Source organism: Sus scrofa, chromosome 14 (genome assembly GCF_054392235.1).
Source record: "Sus scrofa isolate SSC_HxYL_T2T_F1_AM1 chromosome 14, Sscrofa_HxYL_maternal_Yorkshire_Landrace_v2.0, whole genome shotgun sequence".
Classification (NCBI taxonomy): domain Eukaryota; kingdom Metazoa; phylum Chordata; class Mammalia; order Artiodactyla; family Suidae; genus Sus; species Sus scrofa.
In genome coordinates, this window is record NC_139396.1 from 36,103,104 (window position 1) to 36,116,004 (window position 12,901).

The 12,901-nt window shown below is 48.3% G+C and overlaps 1 protein-coding gene across 9 annotated transcripts in view; it reads left to right on the forward strand.

The window, feature by feature from the left end:
- Positions 1–9,010, forward strand: part of GATA4 (GATA binding protein 4) — a 78,646-nt gene extending 69,636 nt beyond the window's left edge. For 8 of the 9 annotated variants that reach the window (XM_013990297.3, XM_084993169.1, XM_005657268.4 and 5 more), the window contains 4 exons: positions 865–990; positions 4,543–4,630; positions 6,136–6,284; positions 7,347–9,010. In XM_013990297.3, the coding sequence (XP_013845751.1) occupies positions 865–990; positions 4,543–4,630; positions 6,136–6,284; positions 7,347–7,529 (546 nt within the window). In that variant the 3' untranslated portion in view covers positions 7,530–9,010. 9 annotated transcript variants of the gene reach the window in all.
- Positions 9,011–12,901: the final 3,891 nt, after the last annotated feature.

Consider the following 12,901-nt stretch of genomic DNA (forward strand, 5'->3'; position numbering starts at 1 on the left):
TCTTTCAAAGAAGGTGCAGGTTGAAGGGTTGGGTGGCAAAAAAAGTCATTTCTTATACCTCCAGAGTTAGCTTCAGCTGCAAGGATGTTTCAGACCATTTAGTTCAGCCCCTTGCTTATGTGGACATGAAAGGTGAGGTTCAGAAAAGATTATGGCCTCGCCTGCAGTCACTTAGGTCCTGAGTCTCCCCGTGGGGACCAGAGTTCAGACTTTCTGCTCCCCAACCCATTGGCCCGGCATTGTTTGGAGTGTCTCCTGTGTTCATGTACACCCCACGACGAGGAAGGTTAACTCTTCCTTTATGCACTGTGACTTACCCTGTTTGCAGTCGATCCATTGATAAAACCCAAAGACCAGGGAGATTAAGCCGGGTGTGCTGGGCCCTGTGGCTGGGGAAGAGTTTGGAGCCCAGGTTTTGGCTCCTGGGTCCCTGGTCTTCTCTAGTATAATTTGATTCTGACCAATAGGAACTGCTCTTGTGAATATTAGGGAGAGACGAATGGGGAATAAACACTGGTGCTTCCCTTTCTTGTGGTCAGTCTTTGGTGATCTTTGGGTACATTCGTCCCTCACCCCCCACCTGAGCCCCCCACCTGAGCCAGGCTAATTCCAATTTGGGGACAAGCTTTTCTGCCTACAGTGCCCAGTGCTGGCTGCACTTTTCCCTGATGTGAGTAATTGGCCAAAACCGTTAGATTTGCTGTCTCCTGCAGCTTAGCCCTTTCTCCAGGGCACAGGGAGAGGCTCATGTCCCAGGTGTGGGTATCCCATGCTAGCCGGTCCCAGATTCTCACGCAGCCCCACCCACACACATACACTCCCTGCCTTTTCCTTGGCCCTGAGGATCTGTCTCCTGTGTTGCAGTCTGCCTCCCGCCGAGTGGGCCTCTCCTGTGCCAACTGCCAGACCACCACCACCACGCTGTGGCGCCGCAACGCTGAGGGCGAGCCCGTGTGCAATGCCTGCGGCCTCTACATGAAGCTCCATGGTGTAAGGGTTCCCTGACCATGTCCCGCTCTTTCCTCCACAGCTCGGGTCTCACCCCCCTTGTCCTCTGCAGATCATGATTCATTTTCTCCTTCTTAAAAAAGATACTCAAATCTGGAAGGGACCTCCATTTGGGCTGCTGTAACAACACCACAGAATCATAAATCACAGAAATTAGTCTCCATGATTCGGGCTGGAGGTCTAGGATCAGAGGCCAGCATGGTTGAGGGAGATGTGGCCTCACATGGTGGAAGGCGTGAGGGATCTCTGTGGAGTCTCTAGTATAAGGGCACTAATCTCATCCCTGAGGCTCTGCCTTCATGACCTATCACCTCCCAGAGGCCCCACCTCCTAATGCCATCCCCTTGGATGTTAGATTTGTGAACATGTGAATTTGAGGGGGACACAGATATTCAGACCACAGCAGAGACATTGCTATGGATCACCACTTCCATCTTTAATGTTACATTAATTTAATTCCCATTTACAGAAGAAACTCAAAAAGAGTCTATAGCTATGGTAGTATGATACATAAAAGGTAACAATTCAATGGATAACGGATAGTTTTTTTAAGAATGATTGTATTGGAATTCCCATCGCTCAGCTAAAATGAATCCGACTAGCATCCATTAGGACGCAGGTTCAATCCCTGGCCTTGCTCAGTGGGTTAAGGATCCGGTGTTACCGTGAGCTGTGATGTAGTTGCATATGTGGCTCAGATCCCGAGTTGTTGTGGCTGTGGTGTAGCCCAGCAGCTGTAGCTCAGATTTGACTCCTAGCCTGGGAACCTCCATATGCCTTGGGAGTAGCCCTAAAAAGATAAAAAGACAAAAAAAAAAAAAAGAACATTATTTACATGTAGTTGCTTATACACACACACACACACACACACACACATGAATGAATACACATACATACATATGCATGTGTTAAAATTTTTTTTTTTAAGAAGAAACATAAGAGGCTGTTATTCCAGTTACCTCACTGGGGATAGGATTGATGGTAGTGGGGTGGAAGGGGTTATTATTAACTTAATCTCATACATCTTATGTTTTCTTGTGATAATGAGCTTAAAAAATGGCTAAAAATATAATTAAGAATATTCATAAGAAAATACATCGACCCTTGAGCAATGTGGTAGTTAGGGAGGCCGACCTTCTGCACAGTTGAAAATCCATGTCCAACCTATAGATCACCCTATGTATATGTGATTTCTCCTTATATGTGTTTCCACATTGTCGGATTTAACCAGCCACAAATCATGTAGTAACTGTTGAAAAAAAAATTCACGTGTAAGTGGACCCATGACGGATGGTGGTGATGGTTGCATAATAGTGTGGATATACTTGACACTACTGAACTGTATATTCAGGGGTCAGCTGTACACTTCTGTTTGCAAGGAGTGTGTACAAAGGTGTTTGTTGAATCCTGTAATAATGAAAATGAAAGAAAAAACTTTATGGGGAAAATGGTTCAAGAAACTATTGTTCTTCAATAGAGGAAAGATAAAAGAGACTGATAGAGGAATATTATATAGGTATTAAAAAGATTGTGTCTCTAAAAAATTCGAAATAGAGTTATTATAAAATCCAGCAATCTACTTCTGGTATATATCCAAAAAAACTGAAAGCAGGATTTCCAACAAATATTTGTACACTCATGTTCACCGTAGCAATATTCACAATAGCCAAAAGGTAGAAGCAACCCAGGTGTCCACTGATGGATGGATAAGCGAAATGTGGTCTGCACACATAGTAGAATCTAATTCAGCCTTTAAAAGGAAGGAAATTCGGTCCCAGGCTACAACATGGATGAATCTTGAAGTCGTTATGCTAAATGAAAGAAGGCAGTCACAAAAGGACAAACTCTGTATGATTCTACTTACATGAGGTTCTGGAGTAGTCAAATTCCTAGAAACAAAATAGGATAGTGGCTGCCAGGGACTGAGGGGAGGGGGGAATGGGGAATGACCATTTAATGAGCAAAGAGTTCCATTTTACAAGTTGAAAAGCGTTCTGGAGATGGATGGTGGTGATGGTTGCATAACAATGTGAATGTACTTGACGCTGCTGAACTGCACATTTAACAGTGGTTAAGATGGTAAATTTTATGTGGTGTGCATTTTACCACAGTTTTTTGTTTTTCGTTTTTTGTTTTTTTAAGTACTGGGGAGGGATGAGATAAACAGAAGGGCAGAGGGCAGAGGAGGGCAGGGGAAGACACTCTCCCCAAGGGTGGGAAGGCTGTCTCCTCTGACTCTTGGTTGGCTAGAAGGCAGTTCAAGTTTATGTGCGCTACTACTTTCTTTCTTGTTTTTTTTTAAACTTTATTTAAATTTTATTGAAGTACAGTTGATTTACAGTGTTAATTACTGCTGTATAGCAGTGATTCAGTCATATATTTACACATTTCCATTCCCCTATAGGTTACCACAGACTATTGAGTAGATTTCCCTGTCCTACACAGCAGTGCATTCCTTCCTAACAACTGCACATCTCGTCTCGGAAGTGATCCTTGCTTTTTCCTTCCATCCTTGTGGATGTGGCCTGTGTCAGTCCCTTACAGGAGACAAGCATAGCTCAGGGGCTAAATGGTTTGGATGGCCAGGCCTAAAAGAAACCAGGTGTGAAAAAGGCACACTATTTTAAAATGCTAAAAAGGTGACCTTGCAGGCCTGCTCCCCAACACTTGTTGAGGCATCCTGAGTGGCTCAGGAGTGACACTGACAGTTGCTGCTTGTTTAAAGTCAGATGCTGTAAAGTCCTGTCCATAGCTGGTTTCTCTCACACCCTGGCCGCAGAGCAGTCTCTCCGCCATAATCCCCGAAGTTCTCACTACCCGTGGAAACCACCGCTCGTTCCAGCTAGACTCAGTGCAGAGGCGCTCCAAGTAGAGTGACTTCACGTCTCCACTTGCCAGGAGAGTCCTTGACTATGCCCATTTTCTTGGCATAATTACTAACAGCACCCTCTTTTTACTCTTACAGTGTCTGGGGGTGGCTGATCAGTTAAAGGCTTTGGCACTTGCTGTTCTTGTGCCTGAAATGCCTGCCCTTTGTATGCTCGACTGCCTCCTACAAGCCAGCCATCACCTCCTCAGGGAAGCCTGCCTCGATGTGCCACTTTCCTTCCCCCAACCCAGGACAGGGTCCAGTGCTTCTTTTCTGTTCTCCCACACCACCCTATGAGTCTGGTTATTTTCTATGTGTCTGTCTTTCCCAGCAAACTGTGCACCACTAGAGGGAACGAGCTGTGTCTTTAGCTCTCCATTTCTCAAGTGTCTGGTATAATACCAGCATGGAATGTAGGTGCTCAATGCATTTTTTTTTTGTTTTGTTTTGTTTTGTTTTTAGTAGATTAGATTTCTTGCTCATCAGGAGTTCTGGGCCTGATTCAGCCCCAGGGTTTGTAGAGGAATTGTGTATATCTGGACTTCTTTGTGTGTGTGTGTGTGTGTGTGTGTGTGCACGCGCGCACGCATGCGCATGTATGTGAGAATACTGCTGCAGATCATGTACAAATGGAAAACCACGTATATGGACTTGTGATCCCCTAGGTCCCCAGGCCTCTTGCAATGCGGAAAGAGGGGATTCAAACCAGAAAACGGAAGCCCAAGAACCTTAACAAATCGAAGACGTCAGCAGGTGAGGAAGAGGTCTGAAATTCTGTGAATAATGCAGCAGCCCTGGGAGTGTGTGAGCATGTGTATCTCAGGTGTAATGACAGCGTCATCCATCTCTGGCCGGATAACCCAGTGCAGAAGTAACATCGTCAAGGAACATGTCGGGGCCTTTGAAGCAGCCTCAACTCAAGTTGGGGCCTGATTTTTGCTAGTTGCAGAGACTGTGGAGGTCCAGCTGGACCCCTTTGAGGGCCTGAAGGGAAAAGGAACATTACTCAGTCCCTCCATCTTTGTGCTGCAGCCACGCAAGCACTCAAGTTCTTTCAGTTCTCTTTGAGCCAACTGGGGTCTGGGAAGACAAGGTCCCATTAGGCATATTTATAATAGATTGATTTTTAAGCCAGTGTATAATTAAAATCGTGTAATGCTGTGTATTTACAAAGTTCCTTCACAAATGTTATCTCACTGATCCTTAAAGACTCCCATGAGACCTCATTTATGATGCCCATTTTACTAAGGAGCAAGCTGAGGCTCAGAGAGGGCAGTGACTTAACAAGGGTCGCACAGCTGTGAATAGGTAGATCTGGAATGAAGACCCAAGTTTTTACACTTCAAGCTCCATATTCAGCTCAGGATACACTTTGCCTTCTCAGTTTCTAGGTTTAAGAATGAGGCCCGCTACCAAGATCACTCCCTCTACTACTATCGAATTAGAGATTTCACTGGGAAATGCTGTGGTTCCCAAGAAAATAAGTCAGCTGATCTGGTGGAGAGTTCATCTTCTAATCTAAGGCATGACAGGGTCAGATAAAACTCCCTGTCCCACTGCTGGGAACAGGACCAAAGTTCTCCTTTCCTGACTCCACAGTGGCTCACCCCTCTGGCAGTCACGACTTAGGAGAACATTGAGTGTCTCAAGCCAGTGGTTCTCCCAAGCCAGTGGTTCTCAGATCCCTGCTTCCATGTTGTAAACATCAGCACTTTCCCCTTGGGGGCCCCATCTCTTTACATGGTAGAGTCACAGGGAGAGCTGGCCTCGGTTCAGGTGTTCAAGCCCCCATCTAAATTCCAAATCCAGGGAGCTCAATATCTCAGCAGAAAGTAACATGAACTGACACAGGCTATTTATAGCTCTATCCCATGTGTGAATACACACGTGTTTTCTGTGGAACTAGTGATGTATTTAATTACAGGGTGTTGTCTCAGAGCCTGCTGGAGGTATTCTATGATATATAGGTTTTGCCCTTTTTAATCCAAAAATTTTGACTCCTGAGACACACGTGGCAAGGGTTTGGGATAAGGGGAAGTGAGCCTGTCATTTGCAGAAGTCCCTCAGGTTTCTGCTGCTTCTGCTTCATGGTGAGGCCCTAGCCCAGCATGGATGAAGGACCTGCCTCCCCACCCCCCCGGAAACCAACCCCCCCACCCCCCGCAATCGTAGGTAGACAAAACCATGAGCATGGCTCTACCCTGGCTGTCTCTTCATCCCTGCCCCTGGATGGGTGTTCTGACTCTGCCTTGTTCTAGGTCCCTCGGGCAGTGAGAGCCTCCCTCCCACCACCAGCGCTTCCAGCAACTCCAGCAGTGTGGCCACCAGCAGCAGCGAAGAGATGCGTCCCATCAAGACAGAGCCCGGGCTGTCGGCCCACTACGGGCATGGCAGCTCTCTGTCCCAGGTACTGCCCGTGGGGGAGGAACTCCACACCACAGGCCAGGCCAGCTCGGGAGGTGAGGGGCTGTCTACACAGCACATCTGACCAAGCTACAGCGATCTGGACACACAACTGTGATACAACTGTGATATACAAGTGTTTAGCAGCTCCTCTGTGCCAGGACCTGTGGAGACAAGGAGGCAGTACGGGGCTGGCATGCAGCGTGACTACAACCGAATCAGACTGCGAGAGATGAGGGAGGACTGGGAGGCGGAGTGGGCCTTCTGAGCCAGTCAGTCTCCTAAGTGAGCATGGTTTGACCTTGGCCATGAGGATGGGTACATTTTGACAGAAGGAAGGAGAAGAGGTCCCTCCTGGCGTGGGCAAAGGTGTGGAAAGTGCAGAGGGCAGGTGGGTGGGTTGGGGTTGGTGAGGAGGTCACAGGCAGGACACAGTGAGGGTTAGCTGCAGGTCCAGCTCCATTTGTGTGTCCAGATGAGCAGCAGAACCCTCATTTTCTTCTTTCACATATGACAGCATCCCTGCTCGTCCAGCCCTTCCCCCTGAGGCCCCTCCATGTGGGATCTGGATGTTTCCAGGCTTGGTCCTGGTGCCCTACTAACTCTGTCCTTTCCTCTGCCTGTGTTTGAGGGGGTGTATCCTCAGGAGCCTTCTGCTGTCAGGGTGGAGAGAAGCTGGGCCCACAGGACCAGGAGAGCCAGAGCCCTTTCTGGGCAGGGAGGATGGCTTCTTTCTGAAAGTGGAGACTGATGGTGATGAGATTGTAGAAAATAGCCCACGTAACCATCCAAGGCTCCAGAGAAACGGGAGCAGTCACAAAGCGACTGGGTCTGTACTCAGGAGCAGCCAATGAGTCACGCAGGCCCTTGCCCCCCCACAGCGCAGGGGTCAGAGCAGAAGGGCTGTGTGGTGCCCCTCCTGCCCTTGTCCTTTGGCCCTCTCCTCTTGACCCCTTCCTGGGGTGGGAGCCAGCCTGGGCAAAGCTGCAGAGTAGGGCTCAGCCTCTCCAGCTCAGACCCCCGACTGAGCCCCTCCAGTGATGCTTCTTATACTTTTCACTTTCAGACCTTCTCAGTTAGTGCCATGTCTGGCCACGGGCCCTCCATCCACCCAGTCCTCTCGGCCCTGAAGCTCTCCCCGCAAGGCTACGCATCTTCGGTCAGCCAGTCACCGCAGGCCAGCTCTAAGCAGGACCCTTGGAACAGCCTGGCCCTGGCTGACAGTCATGGGGACATAATCACTGCATAATGTCACCTCCTTCCCTCCTCAGATTCCTGCATGGACTTGGGACTCGGAGGACAGCCAAGAGGAGGCTCTGAGCTCCCGGGGGCTAGCCTGCTCTGTCTGGGCCTGACTCCAGACAACCGGGAAGAAACTTGAAGTCGATGATTTGGTTAGGGGAGTAGGTGCTGGATTTTATGGGATACTTTTAAAGCTGGGGAACTGGAGAGTGCCTCCCCGCCCCCCTTTGCTGGGAGCTCACCTCAGGCCTTTCCAGTGAGGTGGAGACTTCTTTCTCATTTTCTGCCCCTGGTCGGGCGAGGAGAGGGCCTTCTCCCCTGACTTTCCAGTGCAGTGCCCAAGCTGGTGGTCTTCCCCACCCCTGGGATCTGAGAGCAGGCACAGGGTCCTGGGCCCCGCTCCGGCCTGAATCAGGGCACCTCTCTGACAAGCGTTTGGATGCGTGGGCCTCTGGGAGGCTCCTGCCCTGGCCCAACACTCCTCCTCGGGCTCAGCACACCCCGCACCTCTAATACTGAATCTCGACTCCAAACCTGCCAGTGGTAGGGCCAGTGTTACCGGACACTCAGTGAGGAGATGGAGGAAGGGGACCCCCTTTCCCACCACAGAGTGGCTTCCGCAGCCTGGCAACCTCACCTCCTTGCAAGTTCCTTCCGTGGCTAAAATCGCTCCACTGCTCTCAGTGGTCAGCTCTGCCTACAGTTTGAACATGTCTCTCCCTGGCAAAACAGGAGTTCGGCCCTTCAGCCAAACGGAAGCCCCCCCAAGCCTGCCCGCTCCCAGCCCTTCTTCTACCCCATCAGCCCTGGGGGTCCGGAGTGAGAACAAAAAAGGTTCTGCTGCTAAAGCCAGTTTGAGTAGCATTCATCTAAGACTTGAGATCCTTCTGGAGAGGATATGCAGTGGACCTTCCCCTGGGCTGGGGCCTCCTGTGCGGGGGCGGGGTTTTCAGCTTGGATCTCGAGGATGCGCCCTCCTTTAGTGGAGACTTGTCTGTAGTGCAGGCAGCAGGCTGCAGCCCCTGCACCCAGGCCTACCTTCAGCAGAAATCTTTTGTCCTGGAGTTTTCAGCATAAATTCAGATGAACACAGCACAACTCATGGAAGAAAGATGAGTGATGAGAAGAGACCCCGAGGGTGGGTCCTATCCTCACAGCTTGGGAATTGGCCTCCTCTCCAAGTTGCTGTTTCTACTCTCAACGCTGGGCTCATGAAGACGCTCGCTTCTGCGTCCTGGTTGCCAACCGAGTGTAGCTGCCCGGCTTTCCTCTGTGCTACTCCAAACACCCAGCCCCTACCCAAATCCTCCCGGCTGTAGCAGAGTATCTTTAAACCCAGGTTCTGTTTTAATCATCATTTACATTGCTTTCTTCTGTGAAAGCCCCCCTCATATACTGTCCCTAACCCACAAACCTGCTAACATTGTCTTAAGGTGAAATGGCTGTAAAATCAGTATTTAACTAATAAATTTATCTGTATTCCTCTGCCTTTTCTCCTCCTCCCTCTGAGGTCTTTTCCTGGGAGGTTGGCTGCTGCTCTTTGCAAGGTAGTCCTGAGCCACTGAGGGCCCTTTGCCAAGCTGCTCCAGGCTGCATCTGAATCACTTCTCCATTCCTATTGGCAGTTAGCCCAGACTTCCTCCATATGTGATGGGGGCTAGTGACAAAGACACACATCCCAGTCCTGGTACTGACTAGTGTGTGACCTTGACAGGTAACCTCTAGGTTTGGTTTCCTAGGAGAGGATTGGACCAGCCTTTTAAAGTTCCTGTGGCCCAGAAGTTGCCACCCAACAAAGGGGTGCACTTTTAGAGCTCCCCTTGGGGATACCAGTGGTTGGAGCATGAGGCAGAGCTTCAGAGCAGTGGTCTCTCCTGCCCACCTGGATAAGATGTGCACTGGAGAGTCATGCAGACTGGTCCCACCACCATCTCCTTTAGGGTTTGATCCAAACAAGCGGCTAGAAGGCCGGGTAGCACTCCACCCCAGTGGGAAAAGAGGTGAAAACTTACCCTATGTCCATTTTGTCCTCACTTCCTTAGGCTACAGAACTGCTTAGTTGCCTTATCTTAAAAGTGGGCTGGGGTTGGGGGGAGTGGTCCTAAGGCGTGTGGAATGGGACCCAGACAAGCAAGTTCATCCCCACTCAGAATTACTGGCAATAGCTTCCTGCCTCTCATCTGGCCTATGCCAAACCCAGGGGGCAACTGTGGCCTTTGACCTTTCACAACACCCTTTTTATTTTCGAATGCAGAAGGGAAAAAAACCCTATAATAACCATTCCTCTGTGTAAAATCTTAAAAGGCTTTAAAGTGGCTAAGAAATAGCCAAACCTATTCAACGCAGCTACCATCAAGAAGGATGAGTAACCGATAATTCTAGCAACTAAGAGTAACAAGAGATTCAAAAAGAAAAATAAAACCTACCAAGATTTATGTTGGCCTTGGGGAATACATGTTTTCTGATGATGAAGTCTTTGCTGAAAACATTTCTGTTCCTTCCCTTAGGAATGGCTAGCAAGGATGGTGTCATTAGAATAAATGTCTGGCCTAATGTGGTATGTACACACACACACACTGTACCGGAAGATTGACTTCATTCCTTATATAGCCATAACTTGTCTTTCACCTCAGATGGCAAAATCCAGCTTGATCCCAGCCTCCTTGCTCACCAGACTTGGTTGCTTTCCTAATTCAAATGTATCCTCAGAGGAGGTCAAGTTGCTACCAATCAGGATATTCAAAAGGATGCCGTACCTAGATGGTTGGGAAGTGGCTGGAGGAAGGATGGAGAGGTGGGGCTGGGAGGTGAACTAGCAAGAATGGTGTCATTAGCATAAATCTCTGGCCTAATGTGGTGAATGCAGTGGCCAACGTGCAGGTGTGTTCAGGCTCAGAAATCCTTCACGTTCCCTTTCAGGCTTACCTCTTGCTATGACAAGGATTTTGAATCATAGGTCAAATCATTTTTAATAGTCAAGAGCATTAATCCTTAATATTTGACTTTTGGATGACTTTAGGGGGTGAGTAGTAGCAGATTTAGCAATGATTATGTTGTGGCTTGGGTTGACAATGGTGAAAATAAGTTTATATTCACTGAACATGCACCAGATGGAGCTGGGCTGGGGGTTATTTGATGCCTCCCTTCCAAGCACTCAGAACTTACTGATTTGGATGTTAGTGCACAAGAAATAGCCACTTGGAAAGCCCCTTTTGGAGTGGAGGTGATGAGTTTTCAGTTGTTTAATATAGTTGGAAACTATATCTTGCTTGAAGCTAGACCACAAACATGGCACCACCCCTTAACCACATAAATGTGTTTCTTCCTGTTGCCAAGGACCAGCCCCAGAGCTTCCAGGTTCAGACTGGCAAGTGGAATTCATGCACCTGAGAGCTCTGGACACTTGCTATCTGTTCAGTTATTGAGCCTCTCTTCCGCTCCTGGCAGCGCTGCTCTCTGCCACCCTGGCTCCAATGTGATTTTTTACCTCCATTGCAGTAGCTGCAGCAGTGGCATTTGCAAAAACTTTGAATAACCAGGAGAACTAAATGCTCTAAGCAAAGACAGCATTAAGCCTAGTTTCTCCATATCCAGTTTTCTGTTGGTCTGTGCATGGCCAGCTCACTCTTCTGGCTGAAGCCTGGGAGACGGTGGGTTTAGTTTTACAGAAAGGGGCACCCACACATCTATGCTCTGGGTTAACAGGAAGAGTGGAATCACAAAAAGCCAGTGGTGGTCTTGGGCTGCAGGAATACAAGGGACAGGCCTGGCGGTCTTCAGACAGACCCAAAGAGGGCGCTTCTCCTCTGGAGTGAAGGCTGATTAATGAGGCCTCCCATCCCTTCACACACACTCCATCCTCTCTGCTCCACAGTGACTGCCTTGTGTCCCATGGCTGTAGGAACACTGCGCCACCTGAGAAATAAACGTGACCCTACAGGTTTTTAACCAGATGCAGTTCACATCACGGGACAGTGGCAGTTTTTAAATCCATGAATCTCTGATTGCCAGGAGTTAATTCAGATCAAGTTCAATACTACTAAACAATACTAGTAGACCCCTCTTACAATGAAGGTATTGTAGTCTCTTGTGCCACCTCTTCTTTAAGATAGATTTATTCAAATGAACATGGGTTGTAACTAGAGATGTAAAGCATTTAGACTTATTCTTCCTCTGTTCTTTTCTTCTAGAACTCATGAAAATAAAAACATTGAAAATATTCATTATTTCTAGGGTTCTTGATTATCTAAGACTTTGGGGCTGGGCTAGGGGACAAGGTGGTACAACTGAAATAAAAGAATCCTAAATGGGCTTTGGACCAGGACGCTGCTGCCCAAAGTAGTAAGTGACATTGGCTACCAATGCTTTGCAATGTAAAGTCATTGCTTTGCTATTCAAAGAATCCCATACAGAGTGGCTGTAGTGCTGTGGGTTGGGAACACTTTCATAAGTTTTCTGTCCCACCCCACCCCCACCCCCTGCCACATCCTTGCAGATGTCCTTGGTGTGGCTTCCAGCCTGACCACAGCCAAGTGTCCCCTTACCCCACCCACCCCTCCAGTGCCCATGTTTTGAACTTGTTTTGTTTACATGATTATTGGGACTCTCCCTCATTTTTAGAGATCAAAAACATAACCACATATAAATTAAACTTTAATTTGAAAAAGAATGAAAGTGTAACCGCTCACCTCTGCTAACACTACCAGATGGACAATAACACTAAGCTGATAGTTCCCATCCAAGGCAAAGACATCTTATTTAGATTGCTGTGCAGTCTTTCTATGGCTACTAGATGGATTGTTACCTTCAGGCTTTTTGACTATTTTGAAATGGCTCATGGGGTCCTACTGGGTGACTCTCTGGGTCCCAGGGGCTCTAGAAAGGGACCACTGCTTCCTGGGACAGATTCTATATCCATATCCACCCGTACTTTTGCATCCTCAGAAATGAAGGGAGGAGCCCACCAGAAAGAGCCAGAAATAGGTCTCAAAATTCTAGTCTAGGTTTGGCCAGCCAGCATCCAGCTGTGTGACTTGGGCAGTTCACCAAACTGCTCTTCACCTGCAAATGTTCGGGAGGAGGGGAACTTTAAATTCCTCTCAAGCTCAAAGCAGTCGAGAGCAGAAATAATCTGAAGTTATTCTTTCCATATCTGGTGTCGCCCAAGAGCACAGGTCCCCTTCCCTTGTGGGTGTTGTCACGCTGCAAGGATGGTCTGGAAAAGACATGAAGAAATTCTTCCCCAGGGTCACACTGAATTCAAACCTGGATCAGCAACTCTGAAACGACCCATTGAGCAAAGTGGTTCATCTCTCTGCCTCTGGGTCACCTACTCTTGTTGGTACAGAGGAAACCTCAGGGCCTCGAGATTTGCAGAGC